General features: G+C 39.4%; 1 protein-coding gene across 3 annotated transcripts in view; it reads right to left on the reverse strand.

Annotated features, from left to right (window-relative positions):
* Nucleotides 1-663: 663 nt before the first annotated feature.
* Nucleotides 664-20,078, reverse strand: part of LOC140200797 (lateral signaling target protein 2 homolog) — a 54,686-nt gene continuing 35,271 nt past the window's right edge. The window contains exons 5-13 of one of the 3 annotated variants that reach the window (XM_072264406.1): nucleotides 17,720-17,809; nucleotides 15,691-15,780; nucleotides 15,191-15,292; nucleotides 11,397-12,194; nucleotides 9,999-10,150; nucleotides 5,458-5,577; nucleotides 4,826-4,933; nucleotides 4,345-4,448; nucleotides 664-2,334 (exon numbers count right to left, since the gene is read on the reverse strand). In XM_072264406.1, the coding sequence (XP_072120507.1) occupies nucleotides 2,203-2,334; nucleotides 4,345-4,448; nucleotides 4,826-4,933; nucleotides 5,458-5,577; nucleotides 9,999-10,150; nucleotides 11,397-12,194; nucleotides 15,191-15,292; nucleotides 15,691-15,780; nucleotides 17,720-17,809 (1,696 nt within the window). In that variant the 3' untranslated portion in view covers nucleotides 664-2,202. The remainder of the gene's footprint in view (nucleotides 2,335-4,344; nucleotides 4,449-4,825; nucleotides 4,934-5,457; nucleotides 5,578-9,998; nucleotides 10,151-11,396; nucleotides 12,195-15,190; nucleotides 15,293-15,690; nucleotides 15,781-17,719; nucleotides 17,810-20,078) is intronic. The other 2 variants (XM_072264407.1, XM_072264408.1) reach the window with 2 other exon arrangements.

Below are 20,078 nucleotides of genomic sequence, written 5' to 3' on the forward strand. Positions count from 1 at the left end.
CTTCTGTTGCAAAGCATTCATTTAGTACTTCAGTCGTGCCCTTTGCCTCCAACCGATAGTCCTTTATAAGCCCAATTGTCTCCTAACAGCATTTCTAACAGCAGTATATTTCAACTTCATTTTCACGTTAGCCATTAATCTATACTTGGACAGCATATTTTTTGCTCATTGCTCCCTTGTAGCTGTCTTTTGTCGAAGTACCCCTTCTTGCTCCAATAAATTCTAGAATATCTTTTGCAACCAGTGGGCACAGGTTGTGATTGCCTTCCATTTTCCCCAAATGGGGATGTGCTTAGATAGCATCAAAACTACCTCTTTGAAACCCAATATTCACTATTGCAAATAGGTGACCTTAGATCCCCGCCCCCAGCCTCTGAGTTCAATGAAATTAGCCTCCAAGTGTTCTTCATCTAGAGTCAACTTGTCCATGTCAGACAATATAAACTTGATCACAAGTCTGGCAGTGCACCCCTATTGTGCTGCCAATCCATTTGATCCAGAGGATTTTTGTACAAACATTCCCACAGATATTTTGGCAATAGCACCCAAAATGCTACAAATGAACTGAAGCTTTAAAGATCTTTTAAATATGACAATGCAAGTCAATAAACAAACTGATTAATAACATTGGAAAAGAAAAAGACACGCAGTGGCCATCGTTTTTTAATTTTATTTGAAAATCTGAAATAATTATAAAAAGATGGAATCATGAAAGATGGAATCAAAATTCAATACATGTACAAGGCAAAACGTCACATACATTCTCCCTGTGATTATGCTGATGATTATATTACTGTACTGATAGGTTTTACCTCTAGATCAGAGCAAAAGACATTCCATCTTTTGTTTGGCATTAGTATTGGACAGACTCTTAAAGTACTGGCTACTTTGACTCAGGAACGCCACCATAAAATTTACTTTTTAAACATATTTAACTGAGGGAAGAATTTCAGAAAATCCAAGTGAGCTCGAGTCCCCGTATATTGTAGTCAAAGAGCAACTAGTGGACAGACACACACTCAGACACACAATGGTAAAACTGATAATCTTTAAAGAGATCAAGATACAACCTTGGTGACAATTTCCTATTAGGTTTGGTTTCCAGAGAAAAGAAATATTGCCCATTCAAGATAATCCAAAATGGAAAATATTGGACAAGTCGAAGATCTAAACATTGAAGGACACAGAAATGGGCAGACACAGAGACACAATATAATATTTACAGGGTGATTTTTAACGAAGTCTCCCATCTCTGCAAACAGAATTAGAATTGCAAATAAAGCCATTTATTGTATACATTCAGAAATAGAAAATACATTCTCTTGAGAGCATTTCCCATTACCCAGTTAACCTGAAGTCAAAAAAAGATCCCCCTACTGCAGTTTCAAATGGGATCAGTGTAAATGTTTTGAGGTATTTAGCAGCATGTTTGAGTAATATTTCAAAATTGCATTAACCACAGAAACAGCACTAGAGGCTGGAAATGACAAAGGTAGATCATGGATAGGGTATTCATTTAAAAAAATCAGTGCACTATATCAGAACTGGCATCTTAAATTCAGTTTCCATTGCTAAAAAGGTTTGAAAACCCATCTTCATATACATCTTTTTTAATACAGTTCAATAACCAAATATGTATATTGCTTCAAACTTTACATAGAATGACATGTGAAATTTAAAGGGGAAATTAATGTATTCTGCTTAGATCCAGGGAAAAAACTACAACTCACAATTGCAATAATGTCCTGCTATCTGGATAGATCACTAGAAACCTATCTGAAATAAAGTTGTAACAAAGGATGATGCTTGGCCTCAGGAAAGTTTGATGCTCCCTCCCCATCTGCTTGATACGTTAGGGATTTATGTTAATTAAAGCTTAAGCAAATTATATTGCTGTAAACAGTCAAATTTAGATTCTCTGATGATCCACTCCCTTAAAACCACAAAATAATTGCCTATTCTCTTTGCCCAGTGGGGAAGGCATCATTGATGCATTTCAGCTACTCCAGGTAGAAAGTGCTCATGTCAGCAGTTATTTATAGATTTGCATGACAATCAAAAACATTGATTTGTATCACAAAATTGGTCCTGGGAAATCAGATTACTTGTGGAAAAGTTGATAATGTTGTGACGCTGGAACCAAATTGCTGAAGGTTTATTCCAGAGCTTTTCCCTTTGCAAATCTGCCATTGTAACAGCAGGCTAACATGTAGATGTGTTGGAGTAGTAGGAAGTGAGATGAAACATATAACAGTGTGAACATACACGGACTGGCTTCATCTGTCCATACCAAGGCAAAGGAGCTGACTGCGAGGAACAGCGGGCGCAGAAGATCTGAAAAAAATCAGAAAGTGAAGTTTGAGCTTTTCCTGATAGTAAAGCCATGACAATAGGTCCACATTTCCCTTTCCAAATATCTGAGCACACAACTTAAAACTAATTCATGAACGAGAAATATTACTTCAGCATTAACTTACATCTCTACCACTAAGGTGGCACCGGGTAAGTTACGAGTCACAACACTAAAGATCATGCACTTGTAGCCAAGAGCCATGCAATGAAAGATCTTGCAGAGGGCAGTGACAGGAGAATCATAAATTCTAGGGTAGTATTTTATTTATTTAGATACAGCGCAGAACCGTCCCTTCGGGTCTCTAAGCCTCGCTGCCTAACAATGCCCCAATTTAACCCTAGCCTAATCACAGACAATTTACAATGACCAATTTATCTTCAGACTGTGAGAGGAAACCAAAGCACTCGGAGGAAACCCAGGCGGTTATTGGGAGAATGACCCCTTAGACTCCTTAGAGGCAGTGACAGGAATTGAACCCTTGGTCACTGGCACTGTAAAATGTGTTCAGCTAACCACTATGTTACTCTGCCACCCCACAATGCATCCCAGAGCTACCTCTGTGCTCCAGTCACCAATGCCTTGGTGTTGCAACTATGTGAAATAGATCAGGCTGCAAATAGCAACCAGGGCTCAGATGGTGGGATCACCTCTTCAGAACCATTCAAAATATATTTATGCTCCTGAGTTATAGAAACAGTAACACACTTAACAGGAAAATCTTAAATGATGGAGAATGGAGGAGGGAAAAAGCCACTTTTCACGAAGCCTGTTATGAAGATCAGCAATCCAACTAATATGAACATAGCTTTGATAGATATGCCAACTGTGGTCACCAGTAATGGGAAGGGCAGCAAACAAAAGTGCATCTGGCCTGTCTGGTCAGGTTTACCAGAATGTCTGCAGAGGTAAGCTACAGGGATAGTCTGAAGGGGCCAGATTGACAAGCCAGTTGAGCTGTTTCGTCACAGCTCCAGTGACTTGCTTCATCCTGATCCCTGCCGTGTCTGCACAGAGTTTGTGTGTGTGGGTTCCCTCAGGCTGCATTGAGTTCTTCACATGTTTCAATGACCTGACCACTGTAAATAGCCCCTCATCTGTGAGTGGGTTGTGAGAAGGGAGAGTTAAGTTATTGTGGAAAGAACATTAGGATTTATGCAGGATTACTGCTTGATTGGTGTGGATTTGGTGGGCTAAAGAGCCTACTTGACCAGTCCAACTACAATTCTAAGGCTGAGAGGAGCACAAGTTGAGGTGATAGTTTTATGCCAATGGGCCCACCTTCTGTAATCATATTTCCAAAGTTATTATGGGCCATTTTGTTCCCTAGATTTGCCACTCATTTTTCTTGCCTGCCTGGACCTACTATTCCACCATCAAACAAAGAGGGCTGTAGAGACTGACCTCCCGGTACTAGAGCATAATCCCACAAGCAGCAAATGGCTGGTGAAGGCATGTCCCAGATCACCTCCGACAAATCACCAGCCATCAAAAAAGCTTTTGAATACCTCAGACTTTTTCAAAAAAAAACTATTCAAGTAGAGTCACATAAGTTAAAATTAAATTTAACAGCAAAAATACAAACAATTGAAAAGATTAAAGTAAATTTTTAAAAAATGTTTGCTTTTTACCCACGGGATTTGCTGTGTTGCAGAATCATTTAAATTTAAGTGGTCACTTGTAAGCCAGTCCTCCATATTGTAGTGCAGGAGCAAAAGCTCAGATTCATTTGCATCCGATCTTCAGGACATTCCATGTCTTAGCATACACTTGGGAAATCTGAGATATTTTGTACATGGATTGGCTTTGAGTCAGTAGTTCCCCTCACATCATCAGCTCAATATTTCAGGATATGCTGGGGTTGTGAAATTACACAGCATAAAATGTGGACGTGCAACACTGGCTGAAGTTAAAATCCACAATAGAACTAATTGTTAGTCTTCCCTGCATCCCAAACCTGTCATGTGATCCTAATTCTATGTCAAATAACGTACCTTGCCACAGTTTCTGCAGTGATGCCGTCTCCTGATAATTGTAAATGGTGCTTTACAAGACGTGCATTGATTGCAGGCAGAATCAGCAATCCACTCTGGAGGCACTGGATTGGAAAGAAACAATTATTTTCGGGAACACTCCAAATGAACCACTTCACCTGCCTTAGGATTGAGTCTGAAACCAAAAGATTCCTTTGTATTAACAGCATTGCTAAACAGTATCATTCACCAGGAAGTGAACTACATCTGTCAGTGAATGATTTTAGATGTATAAAGACTTTATTGAATGTTCGTATTTCTCTGTACAGTGTTCACAATATTTAGGCCATCAATTATAACAGGCTAACAAATGTACTGGCAAATTTAATTTTCATCCAATAATCAACAGGCAAGTATCAGAAGTATTTAACCACCATTGTACTACAAATGGTTATTATAGGTTATTGGTAACTTTACCCTATAAGATGCCTGTTTACTATACCTTCTGGTTTGGTGGTGCGTAAATTGGAAGTTCTGGATGAATGGGAATGGGGTTCCTGACACAGTGCACAGTCTTCCAAGGAGGGTTCTGCATTAACATGCTCCTCCTCTGCAAAGGATAAAATCACGGTTGTATTATTCCAAAGGATTTAGATTAAGCTAATGACATCTGTGTTTCTTTCATGGAATTACTGCACAAAATATTCTGGGACTTTACAAAATATTTTGCAGGTTGCACAGAGGTTTCTATGTGATTGCTTCCCCTATAAACCTGCTCAGGTTTTATATCAGTTTCAATAATTTACCCACTTGTACAGTAGAGAAGATGGAGATAGGCCAGGACTTCATCTTTCTGGCCTGCCTTCATTTGGCAGCTTCAGGCATCCCCATCTTGTCTCTAGCCAGAAGGTCAGGCACATTTTTGAAGTTTTCACTCTCCAACAGTGTAAGGTTTGACACAAGGATTGAATGCATTTCAAATGATGTGCAGCCTGTGGCCTCAACGGTTTCCCAGCAGTCAACACTTAGGTTGAAGCTGTGAAGTGCCTGTGGTTTGCAAGTGCCTTTTCAATCATTCTGTAAGATTCCAATCAGTGTGAAGTTGCAAATCAAGAGGCAAATCAGATCGAATACCTTTTTCCTCTTCCATGTCGTCCTCATTCCTTTCTGGGGTTGATGTCACAATCTCAAAGACAGTTTTCAGAATCTGTCGAAGGTCTCCTGCAAAGTTGGTTTGAAGTTGGTCTGCTACTCCTGTTCCAAAAGGAATGATAACTCTTAAGTGAATGTTAGAAGGACTCTGAGCCAAACCAATATTTTTGTTATGTTTGCACTGTTAAAAGGTTCTTCAGTTATTTTTAATTATTCATTCAGGACCTTAACTACCATCTATGTGAATATAACTCCCTAGACTTCTAGTCCTAGTGTGTTACACATCCCACACCTCCTGAGTTTCTCACGCCTTTTACTTTTTAATATGTAAGGTGGATGCTCTGCAATGGCATACATAGAAATTGATAAGTCACAATTTTCCTATTGTAACTTCAGTCTGCCATTGCCATCTGCACTGTGATATTGCTCAGCACTGATGAACTGTGGAATAGGTACTTCTGCTCAAATATCTGTCATTTATAAATATGATTTTAGTACAAATTCTAACCACAACCTACCATTTTGACTAAATATCCATTATCTCAACATTGATTTCATCTCTAGCTACAATAATCTAGAGAGTGACTTTGCTGGAGGCTTCCGGGATTTTACTATGTATCAATATCCAACAACATTCTCATCCATCAAATAGCAGGTGATTTATTGGGACTGACCAAACACTTCAGATCCACCATCCAAGCAAAAAAATTAACTTGAGGAATATTAATCCTGGAAAATGCATCCTTTAGTACCCGTGTTTTCATGCACCCATGCAGGTTAACTTTGTCTAAATCATACCATCTATCATTTCCAGTTAAAATCATAGGAGATTTGGCGGGTCACTGCTGAATTCACTTTACCTCAATTTGTTTGATATTCTCCAGGTGTCTATTGTATACATAATAACACAGTGAAAATTGAAATTAGAAGATACATTCTGTTAACAAAATGTGCTGGCCTCTGTCTATATGACAGATGGCAGCACCGTATAATGCAGTTCAGAGCTAATGCTCCAATTTGTCTCACTAATCATCCTGAATTTTGCAGCGTTATGTGTGCACAAAACTCTGGGCGGGTGCTCAGCTCTACTTCATCATTTTGTTTCAGTTACGCGGCAGCCATTTTTGCATCCATGGAGGAAACTCCTTTAAGGCATGATGCCTTCATAGCAATTTGTGTAGCCATGCATGGCAAATGGGAACTTTCAATGCTGACCATCAGGAAGCACTGATCCTGCTGTAGTGTATTCACTGTTTACAATTACTTTTATTGGTTGACTGCAAGAGATTTTCTTCTTTGTAGGGATCCAGTTGGATATTAGCTCCATGTGCTGTATGTTTACTGCACTCAACAAAATAGTGAAATCCAATCTCCAGGCATCTAATCAAATGACAAGTGAATAATTCACTTTCCTATTTAATCTCAGTTTTATTTCAGATCTTCATCTCTCTAAAGCTGTTCCAACCTTTCCAAATTCTGAATGTGGTTTTGCTGGACATATCCAACATTTTCTGTGTCCTCCCCTCCCCCCCCAAAAGTTAACTGAACTGCAATTCTACTTAACTTTTTGCAAGTTTCTGCCATCTAAACAATTTATTTTCTTTGTATGGTTTTCCTTAACACCATAAATACTGATGCAAAGTTGGTATTCAGCTTGAATGCCAATTCATTGTAGATATTTTTAAAAATAAGCAATGTCACCACTACATACCTCTGAGATATGTAGTGTATCATGTTAGAGAAAAGACAATGGGCTGGAGCAATGTGTTTATATTAACATCAAGCTTTATGATCCTTACAACCCATTGTTTCTTTTTGACACTTTTGGATGTCTCTCCCCAGTTAACAAAATTTCCATTTGTTTTCACCTTGAAGGAATTTCCTTCAGATTTACAGATTTACCTCTTGTCATCGATAACTTTGTTTTGAACTTAACTCTTTTCTTGTGAGTTTAAACTAATTTCCTATCATAGTAAATGTTTCTTTCAACTCCTTCAACTTTTCTATTATGATTTAATCAATTAACAAAAATGTTTGATTTGCAAGTGGTGTTTCAATGCATCAGCAAGAACCAGAAACAAAATCTCCCTCCTCTTTCCAACAACATACAAAGTTCAATCATATTATGACTATATTGGATAAATGTTCATACACACAACTCCACTTTTCCCTTAACATAACAAAATCCCTAACGGTTTCTACTTCTAATATTCTAGTGATCTATTTCTGCAAAAAACCCTAAAAAGCACAGAATCTACCCCATTCAAACTAACCACATTTCATGAGTATGTCTGCTTACCCCAATTTACAATGAAGTTAAAAATCCCTAGAATGACATGAATTTAATGAATGTTTAATTTCTATGTTCTGCAGCCCCGTAACTTTCACCGAAATGCATTACTTGTTTTTTCTCACATTAGTGAGATCTGATCATATGTCATCACTATTGCTACTTTTTCCATGCAATCATTTCCCCTTTTCCCACCTTTAGTTACCAGCCTTAATCATCTTATAGTTGCATCATAGCTTCCAGATTATTTTCAAAATTCATTCTATTTGTTCTTTCTACTCAGCACATGCTATGTCCAAATAAGCACTCTACCTTTCTGCTGTTATATTTCATTCATTCTCTCCTCTCCAGTTTACATTCTTTAGTTTTCAATTACTGTGGTGCCCAAGGCACATCCCCTTCCATTTCATCATTTTAAGATCCTTGTTAACCATTTCTTGTGGTTAACTATTCTTACCTCACTTTGATAAAAACCAAAAATTTAAATTTCATGTAGTTTTAAATGGCATCTATTGGATATTCAAAGGCAGATAACAGAAGGAAAATTTATAATGCTTCGTGCTTCCTACCAACATTTACAGCATCCATTTTCACAGGTTTGCTTTACGTCAACATCCCAATAGCACTGTATATTATTGCAGTACTAGATGCTGTATACTAAACATTTTCCAATCTAATGATTGACTATTTGACTCAATTGCAATTAAAAATAAACCAAATATTGTATTTGCATTGCCTTGGCATATGGGTAAAACAAGTATTAATTTGCCATCCTTAACTGTCCTGAGGGAATTAATTAAACCAAAAGTCGAAAGATAGATCATACAGAGGATGTACAATTTGAGTGTGACAGCCTCTGGCTTATTTTAATGTTAGTCCATGAATAATCAGGTTTACTGAATTCTTCATGTCTTGGTGGGATTGAAAGACCCTTACCAGCAGAGCTCTACTAGTTTGAGTGAAGCACAGCCTCTTCTCCTAGTTTCACCACACAAGACAATCAGATTTAGATTCTTTGCTTGTGATCCTCACCAGGAGGTGCATAGGGCAACTTCCTCAGTTTTCCATTAACAGGTCTGCAGAAATATGGCCAGATTCAGCAGGGCATTGTCCGTAAAGCAGGGGTTCCCAACCTGGGAACCACGAACCCCTTGCTTAAAGGTATTGGTTCATGGCACAAAAAAGGTTGCGACCCCACCCCCTCCGATCTAGAGGAATGCTGCCAACTGACACGTTTTAGGCTGCAGGAGTACGTGTTGAGGCATGTACTCAAGCTCGGTGTAGCCACTGCAAGGGCTCAGTAAGGGAGGACAGTATAGCGTTCTTGTGCTGTTGGACGGGTGGAGGCTGGGTTGGATGAGGAAGCCCGTCAACTATGTAGGGGTCCAGATGAGTTTCAACAGCCCTGTTGGTTTTAAGGAATGTAGTAGAACACTACATAATGCATTAACTATGCAAGTAAAAATAAAATGCATTGCATGATAAAAAAGTCTTTACAAGAATAAATTATGAATAAAGTTTATGTTGATGATAATATTTTTTAAAAAAAGTCAGACTCACCACATTGTCGTCACTGCTAAGGAAGCTCATCAACATCGCTACTTCCTCAGGAGGTTAAAGAAATTTGGCATGTCCCCCATTGACTCTTATTTATTTATTTTAAAATAGAAGGCACCCTTTCTGGATGCGTTATAACTTGGTATGGCAACTGCTCTGCATATGACCGCTAAAAACTGCGGAGAGTTGTGGAGACAACTAAGCACATCACCCAAACCAACCTCCTGGTTTCTCTATCACTCTCACTGCCTCACTGAAACAACCAGTATGATCAAAGAGCGCTCCAACCCCAGACAACCTTTCACTGAGCAGGGAATACAAAAACGTGAACCTCTAGGCTGAAGAACAGCTTCCACCCTGTGGTTATAAGACTATTGAATGGCTCCCTAGTAAAAATAATATGGACTTTTGACCTCAGAGTTTATCTTATGATCTTGTACCTTGTCTACCTGTAGCTGTCACACTTTATTCTGCATTGCTATTGTTCACCTTGTTCTACCTCAATGCACCAAGAATTAAATTGATCCTTATGAACACTACGCAAGATAAGCTTTTCACTGTCCCTCAGCGCATGTGACAATAATAAACCAATTCCATTTCCTCTGTGCAGTAAACATTAGAGCAAAACCCTTTACCTTGTCCCAAACCAAGCAGTGAGGCCTTATGAGCAACATACCTGAGATACAAACAAAGAGCCGATGAAGCATGTCACTGCTGCCCTGGTACCGTGATCTTACTTCCTCTCTTAACAAGGCCTTCATAGCTTTTACTGCTCGTCTTTCCACTTCCCAATCCACAACACGAGGATCATTTTCTCCTTCAAGCAATCTGTCAAAAAAGCACGCTCATGGTGAAAAATTTGACTGCTGTTAAACCGCCTTGCAGAATTTAGTCCACATTTTGTTAAAGGACAAACTAGATCTGGTACAAATAACTGCAGCGGACACAGAAAGTTGCCCATACAGAATTCAGAAATCACCAACCAAAACTAAGATAATAAGGTCTTCTATCATTGAACTTGTGGGAATAAAAGTAAATAGATTAACAAAAGTACTTTGTTTCCACTTGCATTTCTTGGTGCAGGGATGAAATTTGCAACATAGATTTTGTGAGAACACAATCCCCATCTCAAAAAACAGGCATCACCAGTATTCTTTTCAGTGGCATTGTGGTGGGTCAATCCCTCGTGAATTTCACATCTTATCTTTAGAAAGGATTTGATGGTCTTAACAAACCAGGATTTGACGTCTGTCTCAATTACAAAGTAACCTTTGGCCCAAGGTAGATATTATTCATTCTGCAATATTTGACAGTCTCATCCAAGAAACTGGAACATTCATGTAGATTTTATTTGATGGTGCAGAGAAATATGCAAATAATTCTCCCCAAACTACTTCTGTGGGTTACTTGCGTGGATTGCAAAAGGTCATCTGACCAAAATTGAATACTTTATTTGCTTTGCAGGGGTTCCCAGTCTAGGGTCCACAGACCCCTTGGTTAATGGTAGGGGTTCATGGCATTAAAAAAAATGGTTGGGAACCCCTGCTTTACAGGATTGGTAGCAAAACTACAGGAAATGTACTCAACATAGCTTGTAAATTGAAACAAAATTTAACACTTTGATTAGATCTGAAATCTGGTTTGCAGTTTATTACTGAAACAACCATATAGTACAACAAATGATTGTGCCAGTTAAATTCATAAGCACATTCTAGACAAAACAAAGGTATACTTTGATTGAAGCAACACACACAAAATGCTGGTGGAACGCAGCAGGCCAGGCAGCATCTATAGGAAGAGATACAGTCGACGTTTCGGGCCAGGATGGAAGGGCTCCACCAGCATTTTGTCTGTATTGCTTGAATTTCCAGCATCTGCAGATTTCCTCATGTCTGCATATACTTTGACTGAAGTTTCTTTACTGTGGCTGAATGGTCAGACAATACAACAAAATTTCAAGTGCTCATATCAAAATAAAACATGACAAACTAAAAACTGTTTGAGCTGTCCACAGTTCCCTTTCCATCCAGAATTAGTAACTTCAAGAATAATGTCCCAAATCTAACCATCTCACCTGCTGTTACTCATATGTGGATCTTCAGGCACCAGAGTATTTGAGATGCTTCTGGTAAAATTGTTCCATTCTGGACTTGCTCCAAGAAACGAAGCTGCCCCCATTTTATGATTTTCAGTGTGGTCATCTGGACAATCAGCATTTAAGAAATGAGAAACAAGATCTTGTTTGGAAGGTGTTAGTACATGGCAGTCACCTGGAGAATTAGAAGCTTGAATGGTAGTCACTGTGGATGTACCCACCATCTCATGACCATCAAAAAACTTTGGATGGTCAGTTTCTGAATGAAGGTTTTTGGTTGCAATGCAACAAAACTGCATGCTATTGGAATCAGTCAGGCTATTACTGGAAGTAGATGACGATGACATGGAATTATTGGTGAAGATCATCGCCTTCTGATTCTGTGCATCTTCTTCTGTGTTAACATTCACAATCCATCTGAACTCTTGTCCCCACATTTCATAACCTCTGTCAAGTATAAAGTTAGAACCTTCCAACAGATGTTGTATTTCATTTGGAGTTTGCTCGACCGAATTGGATGCATGCAAGGTAGACTGGTAGCAATACGGCTCATTACGTGCTTGGTGGTTGAGTTCCTCTGCACCACGCTGAATAGGTGAAACACCGCTAGCATGCGTCGGTTCATCGAGCATTTCATGAGGCAATACGTTGTTTTGAAGAGGAGATGAAAGGTTGGGAAACATCCTATGGGGATTGAAGAGATCCTCAGATTCTACAGCACACAAGCTCTTCTCCAACATAGACAGTTCTTCATCTGTGAGGACATAAAGCAAATCCCTGGGGGAAAAAGTGTAGAATATTGAATTAACATGGTCGCCTTACAGAAAATTACAGGAAGTATTTGAAATTATGAAAAGCACAATCATGCCACCCCACCATTATGAAAGCAGTGCCTTCAGACAGCAGTGTCAGTCATCATACCATCTGGTTGATGCTCCCTTCTCATTACTACCAATGGAGAGTTGATACTATAGCCTAAAACACACATTCAATGTTTTAAGAGCAGCTTCTTTCCCTCTGCCAGATTTCTGTATGATCCATGAGCACTACCTTATTATTTTCTCTTGCATTATTTTAGTAATTTACAGTAATTTGTTTTTGCATTGAATTGCTGCCACAAAACATTTCCCATCGTACAAATCAGTAATAATAAATCTGATTTTATTTATAATCATGACTTAGGTCCAATCACTTTTATATGAATTTGTTGTTCCTTTCTGTGCTTGTGGTGTATCGGGTGGCATTGTTGTCATTTCCGTAGAATTTGACTGTTTATTTATGAGGGCAAGTTGCTAGCTCAACACTCAACCCTGCATGGATGGGAAGTGTGCAAGGAGCCGAACAGATTCAAATTCAGGGCCATTCACCTCGAAGTCCGGTGCTAATGCCACTACACCACCGGCTGGCTTTTTGTGAGTTTAAATATTCTTAAAACCTTCAAAATAATCTTAATTCATAAGTGACTTCAGAAGCAAAGTGGAGCCAAATTAGAGAGTAACATTTTTCTTATAGAGAAATTTGACATTCCACGTAAAATTAGGACTTTATTAAAAGACACATGGTTATAGACCCTTCTGGCCTAGTGAGCCAGCGCCTCCCAAAAACACCTATATGACCAATTAACCTACTAGCCTATACGGCTTTGCAATGTGGGAGGAGCTGGAGTACCCGCAGGAAACCCATGCTGCAATGGGGAAAATGTACAAACTCCTTACAGTGGAATTGAACCTGGGTCCCTGGAGCTGCAAGAATGATCTGTTAACTACTAAGCTATGATGCCACTCCTACATTCAAAGTTCTTCAACATCTAAAATAATGGGTTTGAAGTCAGAATGTTGCAAGGCAAGTACAGATTAATTATTATCATTTGCTTGTTGCTTCATTCACTGTTGAGTTATCTCTCAATTTGCCAAAAGGTTCTGGAAAAGGATTCAATCCTGAGCAGCTGCATAACACAGGCCTGTGTTCTACAGGTTAGCAAATTAATAGAAAAGCAGCATCCATCATCAAAGATCTTCACCACCAGGCCAGGCTCTTTTCTCACTGCTACCATCAGGTAGAAGGTACAAGAGCCTCAGGACTTACCACCGGGTTCAACAAGTTACTATCCCTCAACCATCAAGCTCTTCAACAAAAAGGGGATACACTAGTTACACTCCTTTAAGGATTCTGTTATATTGTTATTTCATGCTTGTTACTTATTGCTATTTATTTACATCTGCATTTACAGTTTATAGTTCCTGATGTTTACAGCTACTCTTCTATAGATATGCTAAGTATCACCGCAGAAAAAGAATCTCAGGGTTGTATGTGGTAACATGTCTGTACTCCGACAATAAATTTTACTCTGAACTTTATTTACAGGGTGCACACCGAGGCAGGCATGACCTGCTGTTGAGATATGCCTGAAGTTTACTAGTTGAGGTGGTAGGAACTGTCTATGATGAAACTTTGTCACAAACACATTCCTAGCTTCTCTGTGGACTCAAGCTTAGTGAGGAATGAAAACAGTTTAGGTGTCTTTGCACACAAAAGGCTAAAGCCTGTATGTAAAAAAAACTATGGGAAGGAAAAATTGTTATCAGGCAAATCTTACAAATGAAATGACTGGTCTTGTATTGTGAATATATTTTCAAAATTTTATTATATATATATATATATCCAGTAGATAAAAATCTATCCCTCATATTTTATGTTAAATTTGCATTTCCTTCCCTCTCCCCCATATTTCTAATAGAGAAACTCAACTAAATCTAAACCCTTGTCAGTTACAAGATTTGTACATTGCAGGCTATTAACCCATTTTCATCTCAAAATCTATTGGTCACGCCAGGTGGAGAAAAGTGGCTCAGACAATAGCTCATGATTGGTCTTGGACAATTACAAATTCATATACTTCACAGCTAATGGATAACAGAAAAAAAGATATTGAAACAAAATGAATTATGATTACTCAAACTATGCAAGTACGGAATTTCTTCCAGGCGACTTTAATCAAATAAATGGTGCAACTCTAGATTTTGATCATTTCAAATCAGTTTTTGTTTGGGAAGTGATATTAAATACAAGGTGTTTCTTCATTTTGGGTTGATTGGGTTGAGGATGACTAGCTTCCACACTAATTCTATAGGCAGCTCCCCATCACAAGGGGAAAATGAATCTACAGAGACTGAACTGCAAATGAAACCAACAAATCAAGAGATTGCAATATGGCCCAAACACTTGAGCAGTGATTGTGATTGATAGAATTTCACACAAAATTAAGAGAATTGAATGAAATAGGCATAATTACTTTGGTTTACGAGTATGTTCATTACTATCTCTGTACTGTGATGCTGACAGACACCTTCCAACAAACTCCCAGATCTCAGTTCCCTATGTGGCTCACTGGCAATACCCTTCTTTAGTGACCTCCCCATTCTGAAGAAAGGTGCCAACCCCTCCCCATTACAAGTTGATCTTCTCCCACAACCCCAATCAATTAACCTGTCTTTTTCCACAAGACCCCCAACCCTCCTCACACATCCATTCTCCACCATGGCCACTTGGCATGCTTGTTGACCCACTTCCAAGCCTGAACCTACCACAATCAAATTAGTACCACGTGCCACGTTTTGAATTGTTAAAATATGTAGTACACTTTCAATATTGCCTGGGAACTTGCATATTACTGAAATTTGGCAAGTGGGGAAACCAGATGTACTAATATAAATTGCCATTAACACATGCAACAATAAAGTGCACTTAATGTGCTAACATGTATAGACCTTTACCTTATTTTTTGCAAGAGGGCGTAGAATGGTTTAAAAAGCTTAGATATGTCATTTGGCTGCTGTTCTAGGTTGAGAGGTCCTTCTGGGTAGATCATCAGCCCACTGGAAAAAAATATTGCTCTGGATACTGTTAAATGGATTAGACCAGTTGGCACCACTTTGATTTCACCAACCTGGCATCAAGACATCATCACTGGTCAGTATTGGAAAACACTGTAGCATCATTGTTGCATTAAATTTAACAGGAACAAGAAATCTGTAGCAGAGTAAAGCATGCAGAGATGGCTTTATAAATCATTTTTACTAATACTGGCCACGGTTATATTTCTGGATATTTTTACTTCTCAAAAAAATTAAATGCTAGCTAGGACATAGTAGATATTCAGGTAGCCAGTAACACACCCTCTGATTTTATATTAGCCTTCATTTGCAGAAACCAACCACCAGCAGCCCTCTATAAAACACCAACAGCGCCAGCAATTCACATCAGACATTCTTACCAAATGATAGCAAGCCGGGGGATGGTGAACATCAGGACAGGGTCTAAGCTGTCAATCATCTCTTGTGTCAAGTAACCCAGTTTCAGTGCCCTGTAATTGGGGAGGGGTGGGGTTGGAGTGGGAATGAGAACGAGGGAAGGCAATGCGGTAAACATCAGATTATCTCCAAAAGCAATGTCGTCAATGTCTATGATTACTTGAGTCAGAGCTACTGACCCAATGAAATGATCAGTATAAATGATAGAATCAAGTCTTACTCAAAGCACACAAAACTGCTGGAGGAACGCAGCAAGTCAAGCAGCATCTATGGAGGGGAATAAACAGCTGATGTTTTGGGCTGTGATCCTTCAGAACTGGAAGGTAAGCGGGAAGAACACAGAAGGTGGTGGTGAAGGGGGGGAAGCATACAAGCTGGCAGGTGGTAGGTGAGACTAGGGTCGGGGGATAGTGGGTGGGTGGGGGAGGGAGGGAGGATGGAGTAAAAAGTTGGGAAGGGATAAGTGTAAGAGGTAAAGGGCTGAAGAAAGAATCTAATAAGAGAGGACAGGGAACCATGGAGAAACCGATCTAGAGAGTGGTGCTGAGCAGGTGAGAAGGAGTGGGGGGGGTAAACAGAATGAGGAATGGAAAAAGAGGGAGGGAGGGAGGGAGGGAGGAAGAAGAGATTGCCAGAAGTTAGAGACGTTTGATATACATGCCATTAGACCATAAGACCATAAGACAAAGGAGCAGAAGTCAGCCATTCGGCCTATCAAGTCTGCTCCGTCATTTTATCATGAACTGATCTATTTTCTCATTTAGTCCCACTCCCCCTCCTTCTCGCCATAACCTTTGATGCCCTGGCTATACAGATACCTATCAATCTCTGCCTTAAATACACCCAATGACTTGGCCTCCACTGCTGCCTGTGGCAACAAATTCCATAGATTCACCATCCTCTGACTAAAAAAATTTCTTCGCATTTCTGTTCTGAATGGGCGCCCTTCAATCCTTAAGTCATGCCCTCTCATACTGGACTCCCCCATCATGGGAAACAACTTTGCCACATCCACTCTGTCCATGCGTTTCAACATTAGGTTGGAGGCTATCTAAATAGAATACAAGCCATTGTTCCTCCAACCTGAACATCACACCAAAACTGGAGGACGTCCGAAACCTCTGCTATCTCCCTTTTTAATATCATGGGATATTTCAGTTGGTCCGGCAATTTTCTCCTTGTCATTATATTAGGCTGTTCCCTCAGCATTCAGTGCTTACTTTAACCATATGTATGGAGTTTGCATGTTCTCCCTGTGAGCATGTGGGTTTTCCCTGGGTGCCCCTGGTTCCAAACACAGTCCAAAGATGTCCAGGTTTCTCAGTTAATTGGCTGCCGTAACCTGGCCTTAGAGTGTGAGTACAGGTTGACCTTCACTAATCCTGCACCATTGGGACCTGAGGAGTGCTGGATTAGTGAAAATGCCGGATTACAGAAGGATCACATTACGCATAATCAGTGCTGGATTATCGAAGGAACCGGGTTACAGGTAGTCGGATTAGTGAAGGCCGACTGTACCAGAATCTGAAAGCAAGTGAATAGATTGTAAAGAGAAAGGGATTGATGTAGGATTAGCACAAGTGGGTGGTTGATGTTCAGTGAACATACTGAGCCTAAAGACTTGTTTCTACATGTATTGCTATGACTATGGTTTATCCCAGTCAATTTTCCCCACTCTTCCTTGAATACAAGATCTTTATCACATGCGTTGCCACATGGAAAACAGTATTCATTAAGAAGCAGAACAGAATGGTCAATTTAAGTCCAACATTTTAATGTGCCTCCTGCTTTAGTGTAATGACACAGAAAGTATTTTGTTTTTGACACTCAGCAAACTCCACACTCAGGAGGTCAAGTAGTCAGGTAATGGAAAGCAGTTTTACCCCGACATGAAGCAGGACAGCCTGGATAAAGTATTTAAGCTGTAGGCAATTAAAAGAACGAATGGGTATGGATATAAAGGGAACATGAACATTTAGTGGAGATACTGACCTATCTATAGTTTCACAGAACAGGACAATAATCTGTTGCTGGTTGAAGAGCTCCTCAGGAGACTTGATGGGGACCACTGCAGATACATAGCTAGAAAAATGGTTACATTGCAGAACACATTTAAGTTTAATCTTGACAATTGTCTTGTAGAATCCACTTTATACATCAAACAATTTCTATCTATAAAATTCTTTCAGTTGACATGATGATTGGTGGTGCATGGTGGATTGTGTAGAACGTTGTTGTAGGTAACAACAGAATGTTAGTAGAATGCAGAGCTGGGCTGAGAAGTGGCAGGAACTGAAGTGTGAAGTGATACACTTTGGAAGGTTGAAGGCAGTATACAGGGTTGACGGCAGGATTCTTAGCAGTGTAGAGGAACAGAGGGATCTTGGGGTTCATGTCCATCGATTCCTCAAAGTTGCTGCACAGATTGGTAGGATGATTGAGGTGGTGGATGATGTGTTGGCCGTCAAAGTTAGGGGATTGAGTTTAAGAGACACAAGGTAATATTGCAGCTCCATAAAACTCTGGTTAGACAAAACTTGGGGTATTGTTTTCCAGTTCTGATTACCTCGTTATAAGAAGGATGTGAAAGATTAGACAGGGTGCAGAGGAGATTTATCAGGATGCAGTTTGGATTAGAGAGCATGACTTATAAAGGAAGGTTGAGTAAACTAGGGCTTTTCTCTTTGGAACAAATGAGGATGAAAAGTGACTAGGTAGAAGTTTACAAGAGGCATACGTAGGGTGGACAGCAGCACCTTTTCCACAGGCAGTAATGACTAACATGAGAGCATAATTTTAAGGTGACTGAAGGAAAGTATGGGGGAGGGATGTCAGAGATAGGTTTTTCTTTAGGAAAAACAGAATGATGCATGTATGGAATGCACTGCCAGGGGTGGTGGTAGAAACAGAAAAACAAGGGACTTAGGAGACTCTTAGGTTCATAACTGAAAAACAATGGAGGGTTATGTTGAAAGGAAGTGTTAGATTGATCTTGGAGTAGGTTTAAAAGGTCTGCATAACATCACAGGCCTAAGGGCTTGTACTGAACTGTACTGTTCTACATTCCTTACAAAGCTTTTCTTAGAAAAAAGGGTGGTGCAATGCAACAAGTTTGCAAAGTAACCAAACCATAAACCAATGCAAAACGTAACAACCGAGCTGATAGTTAAGTATGTATCACTCTCAAAATAAAGTTTGCCCATTGCAATCAATTAATATTCCTATTCAAACCAAATAGCAACTGCTGCCTTCACATATCTTAAATATTATGTTGACACATCAAGATAACAAAAAAGCAAAAATGTACAAGGTCTTAGTTTCTATATTATTTCTCTTTAACTTGCCTCATACGCGGTTCCCCACTATGTCAGAGAGGCGTGGAGGGAAATTGTCCACCAACCGGAGAAACTCCAGATGCGACGTACCTTTCCTTTTCTAATCTATTAACTCTAAATCAATAATACAAGATTCCACCACCCACCACAAGATGTGCAATGTTCCAGTTCACATTGTATACAGCCCAATATAGCTCTCAGTTCACTTGTTGGCTTATCAAATCATAGTGCCTGGAGGTTAAATCTGTGAGCTCTCAACCTTTGTTAATCTTGCCTTTCCAAATGCAGTAGCTGTAAGTGCAGCTCATTATGGTCTGTCTATAATTGGCCTAAACTGGACAAATACATTCTCGAAAGATTTCAAGTTTTGCTAATCAGCCCAACGCTGCTTTCTGCAAACTTTTGAGTTTGCATGACATTGCACTATAGCGCATCAAACAGGGCACTTTGCAGTTTCCCATCTCCCATATCTAAAGGACTTGGAAGAAGCTCCAAAAGATGAACATTGGGGTTTTGACAAAAGCACTCAAATCAGAATGGTTAAACCACTTTTGAATAGAACAGCATTTTATTTACTAATGGATTTAGCTATATTTCCTGTGACTCTGTTCATTTTGAGTCTCTTGAAATTGTGCAGTTGACTTTAATCAAAGATCCTTATTTATAACTAACTAGATGAAATTTTAGCTGTATCAATTTGCACTTACTACCACTTTTCAAATCGGCATCAGATTGCCTCATGAAGATTTTGCAATTTAGTGGGCTTAAAGTACATTTTAAAACCTTCAAATTAGTCAAAAAAAATTTGGTGCAACTTGCACTTTTGTTGTCAGTTGCTCCAAGTGCAACTTTAAATTGTGTAACTTCATTAGTAATGCAGTGTACTTTGGATGGCAATTTTGCTCTTGACGAGATTCACTAGTAAAGCCAAGCAGGGAAACTGCTTCAGGGTTATTGATCAGCTTCCCTTCTGTTAAGCAACGTGGGTAATCGTTGTTGCCATTTGTTTTGGCAGA

This window comes from Mobula birostris, chromosome 7, assembly GCF_030028105.1.
Source record: "Mobula birostris isolate sMobBir1 chromosome 7, sMobBir1.hap1, whole genome shotgun sequence".
Classification (NCBI taxonomy): Eukaryota; Metazoa; Chordata; class Chondrichthyes; order Myliobatiformes; family Myliobatidae; genus Mobula; species Mobula birostris.